Source organism: Poecilia mexicana, unplaced genomic scaffold (assembly GCF_051168715.1).
Source record: "Poecilia mexicana isolate PSO_F unplaced genomic scaffold, ASM5116871v1 scaffold_15, whole genome shotgun sequence".
NCBI lineage: Eukaryota > Metazoa > Chordata > Actinopteri > Cyprinodontiformes > Poeciliidae > Poecilia > Poecilia mexicana.
In genome coordinates, this window is record NW_028263384.1 from 28435675 (window position 1) to 28456714 (window position 21040).

At 37.2% G+C, this 21040-nt stretch overlaps 1 protein-coding gene across 1 annotated transcript in view; it reads right to left on the reverse strand.

The window, feature by feature from the left end:
• Nucleotides 1–278: 278 nt before the first annotated feature.
• cfap46 (cilia and flagella associated protein 46) overlaps nucleotides 279–21040 on the reverse strand; it is a 53554-nt gene continuing 32792 nt past the window's right edge. The window contains exons 40-60 of the mRNA XM_088013471.1: nucleotides 20610–20745; nucleotides 18147–18344; nucleotides 16588–16776; nucleotides 16357–16464; nucleotides 15503–15682; nucleotides 15170–15343; nucleotides 14415–14512; nucleotides 14253–14329; nucleotides 13734–13876; nucleotides 13377–13483; nucleotides 12509–12579; nucleotides 12106–12267; nucleotides 10181–10263; nucleotides 9696–9756; nucleotides 8615–8647; nucleotides 7558–7651; nucleotides 7359–7471; nucleotides 5717–5795; nucleotides 5444–5580; nucleotides 1328–1426; nucleotides 279–643 (exon numbers count right to left, since the gene is read on the reverse strand). Of these exons, the coding sequence (XP_087869597.1) occupies nucleotides 531–643; nucleotides 1328–1426; nucleotides 5444–5580; nucleotides 5717–5795; nucleotides 7359–7471; nucleotides 7558–7651; nucleotides 8615–8647; nucleotides 9696–9756; nucleotides 10181–10263; nucleotides 12106–12267; nucleotides 12509–12579; nucleotides 13377–13483; nucleotides 13734–13876; nucleotides 14253–14329; nucleotides 14415–14512; nucleotides 15170–15343; nucleotides 15503–15682; nucleotides 16357–16464; nucleotides 16588–16776; nucleotides 18147–18344; nucleotides 20610–20745 (2455 nt within the window). The 3' untranslated portion in view covers nucleotides 279–530. The remainder of the gene's footprint in view (nucleotides 644–1327; nucleotides 1427–5443; nucleotides 5581–5716; nucleotides 5796–7358; nucleotides 7472–7557; nucleotides 7652–8614; nucleotides 8648–9695; nucleotides 9757–10180; nucleotides 10264–12105; nucleotides 12268–12508; nucleotides 12580–13376; nucleotides 13484–13733; nucleotides 13877–14252; nucleotides 14330–14414; nucleotides 14513–15169; nucleotides 15344–15502; nucleotides 15683–16356; nucleotides 16465–16587; nucleotides 16777–18146; nucleotides 18345–20609; nucleotides 20746–21040) is intronic.

Sequence of the window (21040 nt, forward strand, 5' to 3'; positions counted from 1 at the left end):
GTGCAGAAAACTGTTTACATATGACAAAAGTGTGAACTACTTCTGTATATAGTGAACAGTAAAATACTTAACACATTTAACTTTGTTCTGAATCCGGTCAAAGAGCAGAGCCAATCGGCATTCTGAGCAAAACATGTGTGTTTTTTATTTTACAATATGAGACTTACTGAGACCTATCACAAAGTTGGAGCTTGTAGTTCAGGTGTAAAACTTTGATATTACAAGAAAATTCATCTACAGTGAGTTTTAAAGAGCTGTAAGTTTATTTCTCTGAGCTGAGGAAAGTTAGATATTGTATTTTACATCTGCTGTGCGTCATATGAACAATAAAAGAACTGAGTAATAAAACTGCAAAGTGGAGAACATGAGCAAAGATTCCAGGATCATCTTTAATGAAACTTTTAAACCCTTCATATAACAGGAGCTTTACTGCATCATATAAAGCAATAAAAGAAAATCTCTCAGGTATTTATGCTTGCAATCATTTTGAACTGTGAAATGTGGAGGAAACATTGAGACGTTACAGTATATTATGGGACAATGTAGTTGGGAAGGCCATAGAGAATGCAATTGTAGGCTGCTGGGGTGAGAGCTGAAGAGTGTTGAACTGTGTTTTCCTTTGAGTCAGCGCTGAGATCTTGATCTGCAAAAAAAAAAAAAAAAAAGTGTCTGGTACTGGAATGATTATGTAAAGTACTTTTCTGGAGCGAAGTCATATATACAGTAGAAATAAAAAAAGGTCTGTAGAAGAGATTAAATAAAACTGTCAGAAAGGATTCAAACTTTTTCCAGCTGTAAAAAACATTTATCCCACACAACTGATCAGGGAAAATATGTGAAACGGTGTGTGCGCATGCTTGATGGATACCTGGCTGAACTACATTTGGATGCAATTCCATCTTTCAGTAACTGTTAAGACGTTTTCAGCATCCAACACCTTAAATTTGCATACTCTTCTCTACAAATGTTTTTATTTTTTACACTGTGAGAAAATCTCTCACCCTCCCACCGTCTTCAGGAGATCTTACAGATTCTCTGTCAATTTTAGTTCTAAATACCAGATAGGCCTTACCTAAAACTTAAAATTTATTTTATAAAGGCATTATTTTGTTGATTTGAAGGTATGCATTTTTATTTTTCTTCAAAGATTTTTGGTTTTTCAAATTAAAGGCACAAAGAATTTTGAAATAATTAATTAAGATTGTTTTGGCAGGATTTAGCAGAGGTCTATAGACCTTTTATACTTGGTGTGATGCACAAACATATAATGAACTAACAGACATGACAGTGTGAGGCTGACTGAGGTTGAGAGTGGAGTGCACAGTACCATATGTTTCTGTGACCTTGTGATGTGACATATCGGTATGCTCCCGTCTCTTCAAAGCATGGATTGCATGGCCAGAGGTCTCTTTGACCCTCAGCATATCTGCAACGAACAATGACACAAACTATGGAAAAACTCTGGAGGGAGAGAACAAAATTATGTGAAAGTCAGAACCCAAAAACCGTGAAAAAGATGTCATAAAATGTATTTTTCTCTTTCGCTTCTGTCTTAAAACTAAAGATCGGGTTTTCAGAGGGAGAATTCACCAATGCAGCATAATCTGAATTTATTTAAATGTGCAGTTTGTAACTTTTATATTTAAAAAAATGTTTTTTTTTTACATATTTGTTAAAACTCTCACCATGTCGTTATGAGACAGATAATCTGTCTAACTCCTTCACCTTTACCCTGAGCTGCTATCGCCATCTGAAGAAATGCATCACTCCTGAATCGTTCCTACCAAGAACAACCAACCAGAGCTAGCTGGAGCGTCTCAGCGCTGTCAATCAATCTCATGTATTCGCTGCTAATAGTGGAGAAATAATTAATTGTCACAGGAAAACCGTTTATCCATCATTGGTGGTAATGCTAATGTCATAAGGTGTGGTTGGTGGTGGTGAGGAGAGACGCTGAGACCCAGGTTATAGTGATGATGAAGATATTTAATGAAGAAGATGCTCAAACAGTCCAAACACAGGCAGCACGGCAGAGACAGGCACACAGCCAAATACCGGTAGCAACTGATCAACAGGACTGGGAGACGAGAGCTAACACAAACCAGGACTAAGCAGTACAACTGGCGCGAACATAAGACACAGTAGTCAAACGACGAGGACCCGACGAGGAACACAGGCAACAGGAGGGTTTAAATACACACGGGGTAATCAAGGGAATGAGACACACCTGGGGAGCAATCAACGGGGAGGACAGGACAGAGACTCACAGGGAAACAGGACTGAACACAGAAAACTCAAAAATAAACACAAAGAAACACGGATCTTGACAGCTAACAAAGGGGGAGTGGGAGGAAAATGAGCAGCGCTATATGAAGGTGTAATTGACAGCGCTAAGACACACCTCCTGGCTGTGATTGGTTGTTTCTAGATAGCACTGGGAGAAGGCATAGGGGTTACATTTTTTCTCAGACTACCTACCTCACACCATATTGTCACGACATTATAGAAGTTAGATCAGGGGTGTCAAACTCAATTTCACCGAGGGCTACTTCAGCATATTGGCCCCCCTCAACGCGCCACATTGACGGTACAAATCAGGAGTGCATCCCTGCTAAAACACACCCCAGACAAAAGGTTGACTTCCCTCATTCAGTTCTGTAGAGGCTTATAATGACTCAATGGTCCAGGAGTGTTAGAGAAGGAATGCATCTAAAGCTGCAGATGGGAGCTCTGGAAAACTAGACTTGGGCAGCCCCAGCATAAATGTATAAAAATACAATGTTAAAAATAAATTAAACACCACCTCATATTGTTAAATAACTGATTTTATGTATTGAAGTTTTAAATATTGCATTTGAGTTTCCATGGCCTATAAAATACTGGGGGTCCACATGTGGCTCTTGTTGTCTCACTGCACCCCAAGAGATGCATAACCTACAAAAACCATTTCTGTCTGGTTTTGAACCAGAGACCTTTTGCGTGTAAAGCAAACATGATAACCACTACACTACAGGAACTGAACTTCTCTGCTTTGTTTCAGTTTGAGGTTCCAAAGTTGATGATGTGAGATGCAACGCATGGAAATTTCAACTGAGGCTTGCACTCAGATGCCTGGATTCAGAGTACAGACCATGACACCACAGAACCCTTGTTGACCTTTAGTAAACACCTGTGATGAATAGAACATGCAAAATCTGTTTCTGTCTGGTTTTGAACCAGAAACCTTTTGCGTGTAAAGCCAACGTGATAACCACTACACTACAGAGACTCATGGTATTTGCAGTGTTCCTGGTAGATGATCCACATTTTGTTAGAGACTAATGTCAACGATGGGCATGGAACAATGTCAAATACTTACAGATCCTCTCAGAGGGCAAAGTAACTTGGTGAACAAACTGTCAGACTTATACTTGTGTCCAGTTTCACATTATAGTCCATAAACTAAGCCTGGGATCAAAAAATTGTATTAAAGATGTCATTAGCAGAGACAAATGGTTCTACAGAGACTTGGCTAACGGGCTATAAAATAAAATCAATACTTACAAATAAAAAATGGTTCAAAAATAAAATTAACACATTAAAATAAAAAATATCTGTGAAATACAATCAACACTTGAAAATTAAAAATGGTTCAAAAATAATATCAACATTTCAAAAATAAATAATGGTTCAAAAATACAATCAACACTTCAAAATACAAAATCTCTGGAAAATAAAATATTATGTATGTTGTTTTGAAAAACATTAGAATATAAGCACCTTTATCAAATTTTCATTGTGGTAAGATCATGTAAGTTCTTCTTAAATCCAAGGAAACTCAACAGTTTGCAAGGTAGGTGAGTTAGCTCAGCAGGTTAGAGCACCATGCTGGCAATCCTGAGGTCATCGGTTCAATCCCCATATGGGGCAATTCATGTCTAAGGTCTTTCAGACAATCAACACTTCAAAATAAATAAGGGTTCAAAAATACAAACAACACTTCACAATAAATAAGGGTTCAAAAATAAAATCAACACTTCAAAATAAAAAATGGTTAAATAAAATCAACATCTCAAAATTAAAAATGGTTCAAAAATAAAATCAATGGTTCAAAATGGTTGTACAGAGTCATGGCTTAAAAAATAAAACCAATTATTATTTTTTTTAAGCGCATTACAAACCTTTGGTTGAAATGACACATTAAATTCACATCTCCATTACAGACCAGAGAAAACTAAAGAGAATGCAACGTTGTGTTAATCCATTTGAGGAGCCGGCAGTTTATCTTGAGGAAATAAATGACGATGCAAAAGTTAATTAGACTGTAACATGCGCAGTCCGCTGCTCAACCACTGCGGACTGCGAAGACTTAGAAACCGCTGGAAGTAACTCATCCAGCGGATTTAACAAATGGAGCCTTCTGGGTGCACGTTACCCAGGAGAGCGGCGCTCTGGAGGAGCTGCAGACGTAACATCTGTCCGTTTCGGAGAAGCGAAACCACGCAAAAAAAAAAAAAAAAAGAAAAAAAAATCCTGGTAAAAGCGCACACCGGACCACACAGGGTAAAACACTCAAAGTTCAGTTGATCAGACAGATCCAACTGACTGATGAATTAGCGCAGATTTTTCTGCAGATGGGAACCAGGAGGAAGTGCGTTCAGACCCCAGCGGATGAAGTGATGCTAATTTAAGTGAAGTCGCTTAATTTAATTTATTAAAAGTTATTGGGACCTCAGTCAGTGGTTTTTGTCACTACGAGAAAAATGTTGATACATTTATCTGCTTAATCTGTAATGGGATCTGGATTCACGGTGAATATTAACTAAACCGCATAAAATGCAACTAAATAGCCGATGTTAATATGATTGTAATTTCACGGATAAAAATAGTACATGACCGATTTTTTTTTTTTATGTTGTCGGTCAAGATAACGTCTAGCGCGACCTGCCGCCCTGACACCAACTCACAAACATCTTCATTCACAGTCTTACTTGTAAATCCATTTTTCTTTTCTTGGACGTTTTGATGTTAGCTTGTCGATGTCTCAGTTTTATTCGCTGGGAAAATCAATAAGCAGCTTGAGGTGACTCTGCTGCTCTCTAGTGGCGAGAAGCCGTAATGTTGGCTGGTAACAATCGGAATGCATTGTGGGAGATGTAGTTTGTAGTCAATTCGTGCTCAAAACCTATTTTAAGTCAATTATTGGCCTATAAAATGCTGGGGCGGGCCACATAAAATGACATGGCGGGCCACATGTGGACCGCGGACCTTGAGTTTGACACATGTGAGTTAGATAGTGCAACTTTAAGGTTTTTACTATTTTTAACCAGGAGTCCTAATAAATATGCAATTACAACGTTGATTGGCTGCAACCTAACACTGAAATCCTTCAAAGAGAAGCTCCTGGGTGTGTGCACAGCGGCAACAGAAACATGAGGAAATAAAGCACAAATTTAACACGTACTGTCCAGCACAGCAGTAAGATCTTGTGCTTTCTGTTTAAGAGTGTTGTGCCACTGGTTGAGGACAATGCAGCCAACACCAGTCAAACTCAACAACAGGGCGGTCTCCAGGGGATTCTCCAAGGTCAGCAGGTCAGCACTGTAGGAGACAAAGGCAAGTTTTTAACCACATAAAAAACACAATGATAATATAGCCAACACAAAAACAAAGCCACTAATGAAGATGAGGGCAGACTAAATGAAAAAAATAAAAATTGGTTGAGAATATTAAATACCTCTTTTGACTTTCATTGTTTGATGGGAGGACTTTCACTTTGCTCTGAATCCGGTCAAAGAGCAGAGCCATGCGACACTCTGAGGACAGCAAACGCCATTATCAGAAAAACTATTTTCAATAAAAAGAAACAAAAACATCACAAATCCTCCATCACCCTAAATCTTAGAGTGAACTAATACGTTTTCACTGCATAGTGTACAAAAACCTGATCCTTTGAGGCTTTTTGAGCGTTAAGGAAATTGAGATAAAACCAATTTCATTTACAGATGGCTAAAAATAATCTAACTGTGCCATGTCCTAATTGCCAGACAGATAATATTGACAGTGTATGCTGTTGAGAAACAGCTGCAATTCAGTCCATGTTGACGGTCACACTATAGTTAGCAGCACTAACGCCAGACTGCTGGGTGGCCCATGTGTCCGGCCTGCGGCAACAAGCCAGTCAGGCCTGACACTATGCCAATCACTCTGGAAAATTAGAAATATTTGTAGACTATCTTTATTTGATGCTGTGATCATTTTTTGAGGCTTTTTGATAGCTATCAGGTTCTAACAGGTAAATCTTTATTTTGAAATCTTGTTTGAAGCTTTGGGACAGAGAGAAATTTTGATTTTCACAGTGAATCTCAATTTTAAATGTTTTTTTAAACATTTCCATGGTGTTATTAAGCTCAATAAAACAAGGTGAAAGTTTCGAGGATGTTTTTTAATTTTTTAATGAACGCCGTCAACAGTTGTTAAAGGGATTAAAAATCTGAAGAACCAAGAACCACGTCTGCTTCAGGTAGTAAAACTAAATGAAAAAACAGATTTGAACACTTCTTGATAAAAAATAGAAGTTTATGTATATTAACATAAAATCTAAACCACAGATGTTTAAATGATGTGCTTGCTAAAAGGACAGATTTATCAAACTGTCATATAAATTCAACAGAAATTAGTCTTGCTTTCTGTTCTTATTTGCTTAAAGCATGTTGCTGTACCAAGTGTTGGGAATGTTTCATCTTGAGAAATTAAGGTTAAAAATATTATAAATCCTTAAATAACTAATTACATGCAGCAGCAACAAGGGCACAAGTCGTTCTTTGCAGATGATAAATCTGTATTCTCCAGTTATTTTTTAGCAGAGCAAACTTGACAATGTAAAGGAAAAACCTCATGTCTTAAAACCACATCAGTTTGACCTTCTGCTTAAAACGGTAAACAATAAGAGGTCTTCACTTCCTCACACCACTAACAAGCATATTTAAAATTTGAGAAATACAATGGCTGGACTTTGCACATTCTAGGGATATTCATGTTTGCATGCTTTATGCACCATGTCAATGTAAGATTGTCATGTCTGAATTAAGTTTTCTTACGAAGTGGAGAGCTTGCAGATTTACTTTAGATTTAATTAGTTCATTCTTTAGCATTCAGTTATTCTATTACTAAACATGAGTTATTTCATTAAATCTAATACATACATAGTTCAGCTAAACTCATCCTTGTTGTTTGCATTATTTTTGTTTATGCTTTTGGTTCATACAGAGCACCTCAAGTCAAGATATTTAATCACTGATCTCCCACATTTGCAATACATTTCTATTGTCATAAACACAGAGGAAAAATTATGAACTGAAATGTTCTGGGTCCAATACCTGTTAGATTGAAGGCTGCGACTTTGGCAGGTGGAATGCTCACCAGCAGTGGATCCATCCCCATGTAGATGAAGGCACTGCACTTGGACAGGACCTGCTCCATCTCGAAAATACTTAACATATGTAAACATTTGTTAGTGGAGAGCAAGTGTCGTTCTACTTTATATGTTACAGATAATCTCAGTAAAAGGTTTCAAACCTGGGTCTGCTGAAGAAGTTCTTCCACAGATGAGGGAGATGATGCTTGTGGTGTTCTAAAACCTCCTTCATTGTTGAAGTCAGTTTGGCCCTTTCTGTGTTAAAAAGAAAAAAAAAACAAAGTTTAGATACAGTACCTTGTATCTCTAATCTGCAAACCACACAATACTGTTTAAATGTTCATGCTTCCAATGTTTGCTTAATGAAAATAACATTTTGAACAAGTTGAGTGCAGCAAATATGAATCTGATCCTGAAGTTGCAAACCTGGGTGACCATTACCCACCAGAACCAGATCATGAAAACAAGTCAAGCTGGTCTCATCTGGCCTCTCAACATCAAGATGAAAAACTAAGGAATTAAGTTACTTTTATCTAATGATGCTCACTACTGGAGACAGAAAGAGAAATTGGCAAATCAGGATGATTTTCAGCTTGAATGACCCAGATCGGTGAAAGGTTGGTTGGAAACTGAAAACATCTTTTTCTGATCAGTACACACAAACATACCCAAGCGCTACAGGTGGCACGAACAGCAAGACTTTTTGGTTTGATTGCTTTTAGTGACTGAAACAGATCAAAGTTTCCAAATTGTATGATCAGAGATTAGAAATGAAGTCAGAGGAAACACAAAGTTAACAGAAATCAGTTTTCTGTGGAGTCATGTCAGACTGCGGCTTTCAGACAGTGAAACTTCAGCAGATAACAGAAACACAGAGCTCATTAAAGTTGCTCTTTTATCTTTTTGAACATTCAGCTTCTGTGATGGAAAATGCCAGATCCTGAAACGCTGGCTAACTTTAGTAAATCTCAGCTTTAAAGTAGGAGTCAACATTTTCTAATGCTAATCACTATGAAGACATCTTAAAATGTTAATTCTGTAGTTATTCTGTCTATCATAAATAGTAGTATGAGTAGTAGATTTTTTACAGCGATTACTCTCTAACATGCTGGAAGATGATGCCTCCGAAAGAAAACACATTCTTTTACAGAGCATACATTCAGACATACACCCTTAGTCTTGTCATAGTGTTATTATTATTATTATTAGTTTTCTTACCACCCTGGCCTTCCTTGTAAGGGTCAACAATATCTTTAAAAGGTATTTTAAGGTAAAAATATGACAAACTTCATTTAAACACTTCATACTTAACACTGAACTAGTTTTGGGGGGTGAGAGACATTTATTAAGCAGTGTATGCTTAATAAATGCATGCATATACTCTGTGTTTACAGAGAGGCAGTTATGGCACAAGCTTGAGGCATTCCAACCTCAAAGAGATGGATCTCATCACCGAAAATAAAAATACTCTTGGAAACACTCAATTATGAAAAAGTTTGATTTCTGGGATGCCAAGAATGATTTTTCCACTGATTATTGAAAGGAGAATGGGTTACTTTTGACATGAGATAAAAAAGATATTGATAAATTGATATTCCTTCAGCTGTTTTTATCATCTTTTGAACAAATAGGTTGGTTGAAGAAAAATGATTTTACTCTAAAAATACGAGACAAACCAATAATTTGGGGGTAAACTGTACATACAACTATATAAGTGTAGATGAAATATTTGTTGGCACTACAACAGTAGGACAGTTCTTTTGATTTATGAACAGCTTCTTAGATGTTTCTGGTATTTTGATAACATATTTACTTGATTAGCGTAAAATGTGAAATCTCACCATGACCCCAATCTTTGGCTCCGTCCAAATCATTTTTGATCAAGTTGGAAATCTGGCTGGGCTTTTTCAAAAATATTTATAGTAAATCCAGAAAGAAGAAACATCTTGGTAAAGCTGAAAGACCACATTAAACCTAAATCCACCAGACAAATAGATGAATTTGGTTTTAAGTGTATATAAAAGAGGGAATTGTTTAAATTTTTCTTGATATTAAAAGAAAAAATGGAAACAACTTATTTGTTCAACTTATAATTTACTGGATGCCTGGTTCATCAAACGTGTGCAAAGACATATAACATGAAAGACAGTAGAAGATGTCTCTGTTCTTCATTCATGCTAAATTAATTTTTCCTGAAAATGTAAAAATCAATATAGAAATGTCCTTACCTTAGAAACATTTCTAAATATAAAGTCACATGTAATGTTTTGTAAAAGTTCAGCTTCATCAGAAAGGATACATTTCAAGTTTGTTGTGTCCATTGTGAATGTGTAGGAAGGCAACACAGGATTGACAGGTGTCTGTGTAAACAACAAGCTATTAACACATACAGCACAAAAACACATACAGGTGGCACAACACACACTGAATTTCAAAACAAGGTATCGACTGATGCATTGCACATATGCACAAACATCTATAACATCTGTCAGTATAACATGAGGCAATATGCAAGTACTACCACACTAAAGGTTAGAGTTAAAGAACTCAAAGGGAAAAACAGCGGAAATGAAAAAACAAACATAAAACTAGTGCATGACATCATTCGTAAACATTCTTTGAGGCTCCAAACAAGATCTTTATGAAAACACATTATGTAATTGATTGAAAAGCTGAACTTAAAAGGCAGGCGTAAGGAAGTTAAATAAGTGGCAACGCTGACAGCAGGGAAAAGTTATATTACTGTCTGTATCTGGCAGGCCTGGATTAATTTAGCAAACTCACTTTGATGGCTTTGCCTTTAACTCCCTTCTTCTGAGCTCCCTTGCCACCTTTGGTCTTGGTCTCCTTTTTGCTGTCACTTTCAACTACAACAAACAGGAAGCAGAGTTAATACACACACTTGTCTGCAGGCTAGTTTACACAGCTTTTGGACAGATTAAAGACGGAAAACATCTTCCTTAGAATGTATTTGCAAAGTCAGTGGCATTTATTTAGGAGTGTTGGTAAAGGTAGTCTGCAGGAGGCTGCCTCCATCTTCCTCTGAAACTTAAAACAGATTCTTCACTTCACTCTTTATATTTAATTTCATTAAAACTGTCTAAATTGTTTAAATAGATACACTAAGAAATGCAATTGTAAAATTTTCTTGTTTAATAAAGTATGATTATTTTTCACTTGTGGATGCAACAGTATAGAGAATACATTATACATAAAGATATAAACTAATAATCTTGTGTATTTAGTTTTATAAATTCCTAAAAGAAGATAGATTTTAGATTGTGCCATCTATCTAACTTTGTGGGAAAAAACAAACAAAAAAAAACAAAATAACAATGACAACTTTGTCATTTATGTCGCATTTAGATAGTGATTGATAAATACACAAACACAGGATGATGGATAAAGCTTGTAATTTTTCTAACTGTTAAGTCACACACACATACACCTTCACTGTTAGCATTTTAAGATCCAAACTTTCCAGTGGTGCAGATATCTGCAGGATGGGAGCTTGTATTCCACCTGCTTCGTATTCTACATCTATTAACATGTTGCCTAAAGGACCTAAAGCATTATGTAAAGCTGTTTCATATTTGGGAAGTGGCTTTACAGAAATATGTCTAGAATAAAAGTTTAAAAACAAACTGGGAAAAAATATTTCGCTTAAATTTAATAAAAAATCACTTCATTAGTCTTTACAACCTGTCAACAAACAACCTGTCTACAAACAGAGATAACAAGTAGCTTCAGTTATAATTGTTCATTTATGCAGTGTGTTACCAATACTGAAAACATACACAGAATGAATAATAACCCTTAAAACTATAATTGGTGTCCAAATAAGCCAAAACATATGAAAATGTTTCGCAGAGATTGCATCAGATAAGACTGAAATGCATGATTGATGATGCTGCAATGTTGCATAATTTGTTGCATTCTCTCACACACAGTCATGTAAATGTGTTCAGAGCATACTTTGCACATGTCAAGATGAACTTCTCACTAAGATTCGAGATCAGTAATTATTCAGCCGACGGTGAAACACTTCAGCTTAGTTTGTCACAGGAGTTCTTACTGGTAGTAATGGGTATTTTAAAGTCCAAAATGTTTTTATACCGAGCTCCCAGTTACTGAAACAAGTTATCAACTTTTTGGTAGTACATTCAAATGCTGATTACTGACTACACAGTCTGAAACTCTGAATCCGATTAGTTTATTCACTGGAACTGTTCTATGTCTAAAAGTAAAGTGAAAACAGTCTCTCTGGGTCTAAGGAGAGAGTTTCTTACAAAATAATACAGTTTATATTTATTGCTTAACAGGAAATACCACGATGCAAAAGTACTATGTCTCATTTACATATTTATTAAGGTTTTTCTTTTCTTGTCATGGTTAAGATTATCAAACAGACTTCAAAATCAAACAAAAAAATGCCTAAATAATTAAAAAATGCAGTTTTCAAATGACGATTTTACTGATTAAGCAAAAAAAAAAAAAAAAAAAAAAAGCCAAAAGATCTCCTGTTTACAATTTCCCACAGGCCAAGCAGCAAACATGTGAGAGAGGAACACATGACCAGGAACCTGGTCAGAGTTAAGGAAGGCATGTCGAGCTAAATGCAGTGCCATCTTGGAAGTGACACAAGCTTCTGAAACTGTGCCAGCATCTTAAACCAGCACTGAAATCTATTCTCTATGTATCTTTCATACCTTTCAGGATTTGTTCTCTACTGAGACGACTGAAGAAAAGCTGCAGAGAAAAGTCTCGAGACACAGAAGCCAGGCCTTCCTTTTGAAGGAGAGGCAGCGCTTCCAGAGGCAACTCGAGCAACTTCCTGTCAGCGAGGACCACCAAATGTTCTCCACTGTCAACTGCAAGAAAAACATTTCAAATATGTTTTATGACTTTAAAAATTGTATTTATAAAGTAGTAACACAGTAGTAACTCTCTGTTGTGACTTTGGCAGAGTCCTATTAGTCATCAACATTCAATGTTAACATATTGGCACATGTATAGCAACAATATCACCTTTCAGATTGTCTTAGGAGAAACTTATTTCACATGATGTTGTATTTGAAAGAGGCTAAATACAAGTGGCACTAAACACTTTACCTAAGCTACATTTTTCTTCTTTTACATGCTTATGCTCGTTGTCAGAGATGGGTGGAGTGATAGTCTGGGACCTGATGGAAGAATAAGGAAGACAAATATTTATATTCCTGACAGAAATGCAGAATAAAGCATTTATAGGGATCACAATAAGCAGAAACAGAAAAATACTCTTTAGAACGCTAAAAAGTGCCAGCAGAACCTTTTCTGAATTTCTTCAAGCTCGATGAATTTTACGTGTGATGTTATTTTATAATACACATAAAGCAGTCATTTCAAAATGCAGATTTTCATGTTGCATTTCAAGAATTTGTTACAAAAAGTTGAAAATGCTGCCAGTCTTCCAAAAATATGGCTCCCCATCTTACAAGCCATAGATAACAGACAATGTAATGTATTCCTTTCATCAGTCATGTCTGCCTTAAACCTGGATGTCACTAAAAGACACAAATGATATTTATCAAAAGAAACAGTCCTCTGATCAGATCTTTTAAAACTATGATGCTTAATCTGGTTAAAGGGTTTGAAAACTTCCCACTGGCACTTCAAGTGTCTTCTGTAAACCCACTTGGACTTTATGAGATTTTCAACCACAGACTTCAGTGTATTTTAATGAGATTTTACACAACAAGCCAAGTGGAAGGAAAATACATGGTTTTCAACAGCAACAACTAATCTGGTGAATACAAATGCACCCGACACTTTTCAGATTCTTACTCACTGTAAATGTTTAAAAGGATGCTTATATTTCCCTAAAATTCACAATTACACAGCACCTTATGTTTGTTTTTCAAATTAAAAACTCAATGAGAAACATTGAAGTTTGTAGTTGTGATACGACAAGAAGTATATAAATATTTTTGTAGGTCACCTGGTGAAAGGGAAATCAAACTGAGACAGAAGAGGATTCAAATAGGCCTCCATTTTTTCTACTATTTCTCCGAAGTGAAGCTCCAACTCTCTGTCTCTCGTCGTGTTCTGTGTGTGAGAACAAGACAGACAGTGAAGGCAGTTTTCTTTATTGTTATTCAGAATTTATTGCTTGTCACTGCTGATTACTATCCTATTCAGCTACATGAAGTTTGGTAATAAAAATGAGCTGTCCCAAGTTTCCCCATTAGGTAAAAACATGTTTGAGATAAGAATTACACCAGAGTAAGCTTGTTTATATAAGGGCTGATCTGTTTAATACACGGCCAAAGAAAAGCCTCAGCGATACCTGATGCACCTCGGACGTCTCCAGCTGGCTGGATTCATCCTTCAGGACTGAATGTTTGTTCTCCAGGCCAAAGACCCGAGTCTGCTCCCTAAGTGCCCCCAGTGCCTGCGGGCAGACTGAAACCTTTGCCACCTGCGAGCGTGGCACCAGACCTGCAACAACACAAGTGACTAACAGTCAGACATGCACACTCACATAAACATGCAGGCTTTGTAATTGGTCCCCCTGAGCTCCGTCTGCATTTCTCTCTCTCTCTCTTCATGTGTCTGATGTTTTTGCCTCAATGCCTTCTCTGCTTAATGAACTTCTCTTTGCTCTCCAGCCACAACACATTCTCAATTCCAACACAGCAGCTAGGTCACATAAAACAATCAATAAATTGTGTAAGCTACTCGCTGTCACATCCAGTGGGGAAGAGGTCAAAGGGAAAGCATGATTTTGTTTTCTTAGCGTACAAAAAATAATTTGGCACATCTTCCTTTGAGATTGTCTTCTTTTGCAATAATTAAAGGATGGAAATTAGGAAACCTGTTTGAGGTGAAGTCTTTGCTTTTGGATGTTCTGGAGCTTTGGTTGTCTCATAGAAGCCCCCATAGAGTTCAGAGCTAAAACAAAATAAAACCCATGTATAAATGGAAATGTTTAACTGGGTAAAAACTGACTTAAAGCAACTGAGAGCAAAAGATTTACCCGTCATTGGAGTGCTGAAGCAACAAGATGTTCATGTTGGGAAGGATGTTGGACAGGATGTCCAGGTGGTTGGGAATAATGGACAGATGATGGAAGGCCTGCATAAAAATGCAATTTCAGGATTTCAGATGAGAAGAAAAATTAGTTTCTATGTGGATGTATATGTTTGGCAAAGTTCCTGCAACTTTCAGTTAAATTCAGGTTTTAGAGTTTAGAGTTAAGACCATAGTAATTTCGTTTTCAATATAACGCGAGAAAAAGATTTAATCGAAGAACAGTTGATCGACAAAAGATGGCTGGTGAAAAAGTGTGCCCGATAACATAACTGTCTTGAGTTATGTGGTGTAACATTTGACCTTTTATTTTATAAAGACTCTTTAGAAATGAAAGACTCTTTTATTATAAATTTTAAAAAAGCAAAGCGAAAGAACAGCAAAGTATATTTATACGTTCCTATAAAATTGACATTAAAAATGTGATACTGCAAGGATTTCACTATCATTAGTCAATAGCTAACATGCATCCTGTTGTGTTTTAAAGTCTGCAGCATCTTTGCAGAAACCAGTTTGTTGACATGACTGAAATTTATAATTAAATATATTTGCAGCCAGTTGGTTTATGTGATTTAAAACCCCTTCTGCAGATTAGAAGCAAACATCATAGTAGCACCAACATTATGCCACCCATGAAGAAAGTTTAGTGGAGTGCGTGTGACAGCATCTATAAATCATGAGGGGTGCTTAGTGACCCTGTACCTTGAAGAGGTGGAGGAGCTGTTCCTCCGATCTTTTCAGCATGCTGCTGGATCTCTTTTCCTGGGAGACGAACAGATTCCTGTGGAGGCTGAGCAGAGCTGAGAGCTGGGACACAGAGGTGTCAGCGCAGGCACAGCTCAGGAGTTCGGCCACCATGGCAACAGTGCAGCAGCTCTGGGAAAAAGGAGTTAGACCAATGATTTCATTAAGGGACAATATGATGCGTCATAACGGCTGTTTGCATTTAATTCAGGCTATATGCATCTTATAATTATTCCAACAATTAGAGACATGTACTATGTGATGCTCAGTCAACCTGCGGCAGTGCAGTACCTGAAAAAGGGCGAGGTATTGACCGGTCTCTGTAGGGTCAGACTGCCCAATACAGTCCAATATATGAAAGGAGGCCTCGGCCAAGATGGCGGAGGGTAGGTTGTGTTGCAGACACAGCCTGGTGGACTCAGACAGGACTTTACTTGCTTCAGCCAGCAGTTCCTGTGCTTCGTCTTTCCACTGCTACATCACAATAACGCCACAATTTCAAACGAAACATGAGATCACCGACCACAGCCACCAAAACAATTCTCAATAAAAAATAGAGACGCTCGAATGTAATTTGGTTGTTTGTTATTTTCTTAAAGTTTTGTATTAAACTCTAGTAGCCTGTCGCTCTACAACACGTCCATGTAATTCTGCAACATTTGGCCTAAGACCGTCTCAGTGCTGCCCTCTTTCTGCATTCTTATTAGTTGTGCAGGAAGCTCTTCTTTTGGTTTTGGGTCTGGCTCAGAGCCAAAGATGTACAGTTGTACAATTGCACATCTGTTAGCAGCCATTTTCATGTGCAAGTGTAAACATTAAGTTGTGGGCCGACAAGACAGCTCATTCTGAAAGGAGCTCAAAATAGGCAAAACTGACCAGACTAAAATCTCATGATCTAAGAATGTGCAAAACATTTAATGAGCATGTGTGTATGTCCCATAGACATTATCAAGGAAGTATAATAGGTCACATTTAAGATGTAGTTGTTAATCTTTGAGCTATAATTTATCCTCCAAAGTGTTCCCACATAATAACTACATTATCCTTTTTTATTCAGTCTTAGTGAGATCAGACGGTTTGAGCTTGAAGATCCCAGATTAGAGAGAAGTCAGAGCTGATGAGGTCAGTTGACAGGAGGCACATACCTGCTGCTCCACACCTCTGTCAGAGGTCGAGCCCGGTTCTTTGCCGCTTGAATCACTGCATTTCCCCGAATTCTCCTCTGCCGTGGGAACAGAGTCCGGCAAAGCATCCTACAGCACAAAGATGTTTAAAAAACACCAGTTTTCATTTTGATAAGAATGCCATCTCCTTTCAAAAGCCAAAATGAAAAGGAAAATCTAAAATCTGACTGCACATGTTTAATATTCACTTACCTGCGTATGTTTGTGCCAGAGAGCCTTCACATACATGGGCGCTCTCTGCATGGCCAGCACTTTCAGGTACCTCCCCTGCAGATTCAGGCAGCGAGCTTGGATCTCCATGTTGTCTGAGGTTTGGAAGTTGAGTGCAGACAGCTGGCTGAGGATCATCTGGCCCAAGGTTCTGTCTGTGCACTCCCAGTCCTGGATAACACACAAGCAAATTAAGACTAAATGTGGAGATGGATCATAACTAACCCAATTACTGTACTTAGATCTGACATTACGGGTGCTCAGAATCTGGCAGAAAAAAATTAAACAGTTTGGAAACAAAGTGCTAGCAACAGGTTAATATAGTTTGGAAGAAAGTCCTTTTCACTGTTTTTAATCAGGGAATAATGCTGCTTTGCAAAGAATCACAGGCATCCTGCAAGAAAAGGTGACACACTCCGAGTTTGAATTCTAATAAAAAAAGTGAAATGTATAAATATACAATGCAATGTTTAACACAATTTAATCTCAGATTTTTCAATGAAAGAATAAAAATCAGAACTAAGGGTCAGGTGTCCTTTTTTCATTTTTATACAACTTTGTGTTGGGCTGTCAAGTAAAATTTGACTGAAAAACTTTGGAGTTTGTCATTATGTAACAAAATGTGAAAAGGCATTTTGCTAACTATTAACTATTATTTTAGAACTATTGTAAGTGTAAACTGACCCTTATGGGGACCTTTTAGCTGAGCGCCAAGCAGGAGCGTATATAGAACAAGGAACAACATGTTTATCTCTTAATGATTTATTCAGTTTCAGAACCAGCTTCAGCAGCAACATCCTAAAGTTGTTTAAAGGCCTTTTGTCTGATTTTATCCATGCCTCACATTATTGTGGATACATTTTAACTACCACAATATTAGTTAGTAATGACTGATTTGCATAAGTGATAAAAAGGGAAAACTTCCAAGATGGCGTATACTTTACAGGCACTGGAAACAAAGGGTAGCTTCATTTTCTTGTAACATGAAACCACAGTAAGAAGAGCTAAAGTTAGCGATTTAAAATAGCTTAGATTAAGACACTGTTCTGCAACTTCCTCTTGTTTTGAAATTTATTCTGTCTGCTCTTGAAAACAAGTCTGAGAAATCAGACAGCAGAGATTATCCAGACCTCTGAATTTCAGTCTTTCTCCAATGTGACCGATTGTTGAGAAAGCAACATCTGTGACTGCTGACCAGCTCCGGTCCTTCTGACCTTCACTAAGCACAGATGTTCTTGACTACCATCACAGACGCGTTTGTGCCCATGTACAGTACAGCCTCATGGAGCCTTTCTGATTGGATCAGTGCATGCATCTCTGAGGCTGGAAAATGTTAACATTTGGTTTTGTGTTTCCATGATCTGAAAGAAACTTGACAAGGGATTTTACTGACTGGTTTGGTAACTTTGTTATTAAGAGTACTGTCATAAGAGTTCATAAGCAGTCTAAACTTCTTGAAGCATTACTGTAAATCATAGGTTTCTTCTACATTTTAACAGTTGTTAGCATTTGTTACTGAGTGTAACTTCTAAATCTCTTACCATTTCTGTGGAACCCGGCTCTGGCGAGTTCCTTGTGAAGTCTTCCAGGATGATTTCAATAGTCGTCTTCTTTAAACGGGCAAAAACTTCCTGTGTCTGATTAGCGCAGATCTCCTCCAGAATTTCCATGCACAACTCTGTCATGTACACTCGCAGGTCCAAAAGTTTTCTTATGGATTTCTGCGACAGGTTGCAACTCTGGAGAGAGTGTGAGAACTAATGTTAAATTCACATCTAAACTGAGAAGATGTACACAATATAACCAATATTCAAATCACATCCACCTGCAGATAACTTAATCTTACTATAAAAGCAATGATGTCAAATATCTTGATGTTATAACATCAAAAGGTGGCTCTTCAAAGCATTGTTTCAGCAAGGATGAACACAAATGCATTCTACACAATTCAGATTTTTATACGAGAAAAGAAAATGAAGACCAAGTATAACTTTTCTTGCCACACGTTTATTAAAAGCTTTGTTTCTTGTCTGTCACATAAAATCTTGATAAAATTGATTTAAGTTTGGGGATAACACATGACAAAAAGTGAAGAAGTTAAAGCAAAATCACTACATATGATTAGACAAGATGGTGATAAATGTGAAAAAACATCCAAGAGGGGACAGATGTAAATTAAATCTAATTTAATCTTCCTCAGAATGATAAATGACTTTGGCACATGCTTTCTGAAGATGGATCAGTAAGCACAAGAAACAGAATTTGCACAGCAGCTTGGTTGCCAATTACGTGTAAAACTGGGCTCTGGCTCCATCTGCTGAAAGCTAAGGGCACAAACATGGCTTCTTTCCACTGTGGCTGGAGAAAATCCTCCACACGACATCTCATCAAAAAATCAATTGAACCAGGATTTGCAGCAGCTATGAGAACTCATAAATCAATCATTTTGCTCCATGATTCTATCAACATTTGACTCAAAGTTTCAGCCAGCAGTATGGCAGTCCATCTCTGTCACAGAGACTCTCAGGAGACTGAATCCACGGTAGATTTTTTTTTCCAGTGCTTGGAAGATTTAAACTTCCATCTGCTGCTGACATATAATACTTTGCAAAGCTTTGCATAAAGGACTTAAAATAAATCACTCAAATGAATTACACATTTTATTTCTTTGTACTAGGTACAAGTGGGTTTCTAAAAGCAAAATAACATCCTTCTTCCAAAACAAGCTCAAGAAAATCTAACTACAATGACAACATTTGCCATCTGCACACATTTTAAATAAGCCAGCAGTCTTCACCACAGTGAAGGCTCTTACTGGAGCCAAACTATCAACCTCCAAAGCTGTTCAGATTAAGCTGTTTGTTAATAAACTTCCCTAAAAGTTAGAAACAATCTGTGAGTTTTTATTATGTGACAAAATCACAGCAGGACCTTTATAGCAGGTCTCAGCTCAAAGGAGAGGACTGTCACAGTCCTACACAAAATGTGCTGCTTATGGGATAATTAACTAGTCCCCATGTATAAACTAGATCAAAATAAATGGTGGTACCAAAACAGTCTTGCAGAAGTATTCATCATCTTTCAACTTATTTACATTTTTGTTACATTACAGACACAAACTTTATTAGGATTTAATGTGAGAAACCAACAAAGAGGTGTAGATTTGTATTTATTTTTGTTTTTTTTTCAATAAACATTTCACAGTAATTATAGACTCTTAGGTATCTATGAGCTTTGCAAATCTAGAAACAGATTTTTTTCTCCATTCTTCTTTGCTAAATAAACCAAAAAGTAGTTTGTTTTCTAGTCTCTAACAAGTTTTGTTTCAGGACTGCCTTGTAAATATCTTAATCCATTTTCCCACCAGCTTTCCTGTCTCTGCTACAGAAAAGCATCCCCACATCATGATTGTGGGGTTGGGTTTCATGGTTTCCAGGGTGATGAAGTGTTTGGTTTCAGTGAGACTTAGCAGAGCAAAATGTTCTGTTGTCGTCTGATGTGGCCAGATCTGATCTTCCACATGTTTTCAAAATGCAAAACAAACTTATTATGGGTTTCTTTCAACAGTGTCTTTCTTGGTAGGTTTGCAGTCATCTTGTAATCTTTACATTTTTCGATAATAGATGGAACAGTCGTGTGAGAGGCTCAAAGATTGGGATATTGTTTTATAAGCTAACCCTGCTTTAAACTTTTGGAAGCACAGGATTCTATTTATGGATATGTTAATAAATGAGTCAAAAAATATTCCTGCAACAGCTTATTATTATTACAGCTTATTATTATTAAAACTCTAAAACACTATAGTTTTACAGTTTGCTTTATGCTTATACTCCAAGTATTTTTAAGGATTTGCTCTCTAAACCTTGTGAGCTAAACATGTTAGCAGCTGATGCGAATCCAAAGATAGAAGGATTCTCCGAACATGTGAGATGTAATCCCTCCCACGGTTTCTGGGAGGACATCATCACCTGGAAAGCTACGTTCTGAGGGAACACTTTATTTACCTCCTGAGGCGAAAACAGCCTCTGAGCACTTAGTGTCACATGTTCCTGCTGTGCGACAGCCAGCTGCATTTGGGACAGGGCATCAAGCAGGTATCGATGTCTCCTCTCTACGTCAGTGACCTTTTTGGCCAGAATCCTGCAGAGAAATAAAAATGTTTCTAGGAAAAAAGGAGTGAATTAACCTGGTGAGAAAGCCTGTGTTGTTGTTACTGTTGCTTAATTAGACAATAGTTTCTGTTTTTTAAATATACACTTTCAAAACTGCTAAAAGTTTCTGTTATGCTGTTCTAACGGTTTAAACTCTTTTTTATATAAGATCCTGGAGGAAATATTCCAGTGAATGAAGGTTTTCAAATGGAACACTGCTCTCATCTACCTCTCATCCACTTGTTGCTGCATTTTTTCCAGTTAGCTGGCTCTAAAAGAGCTCA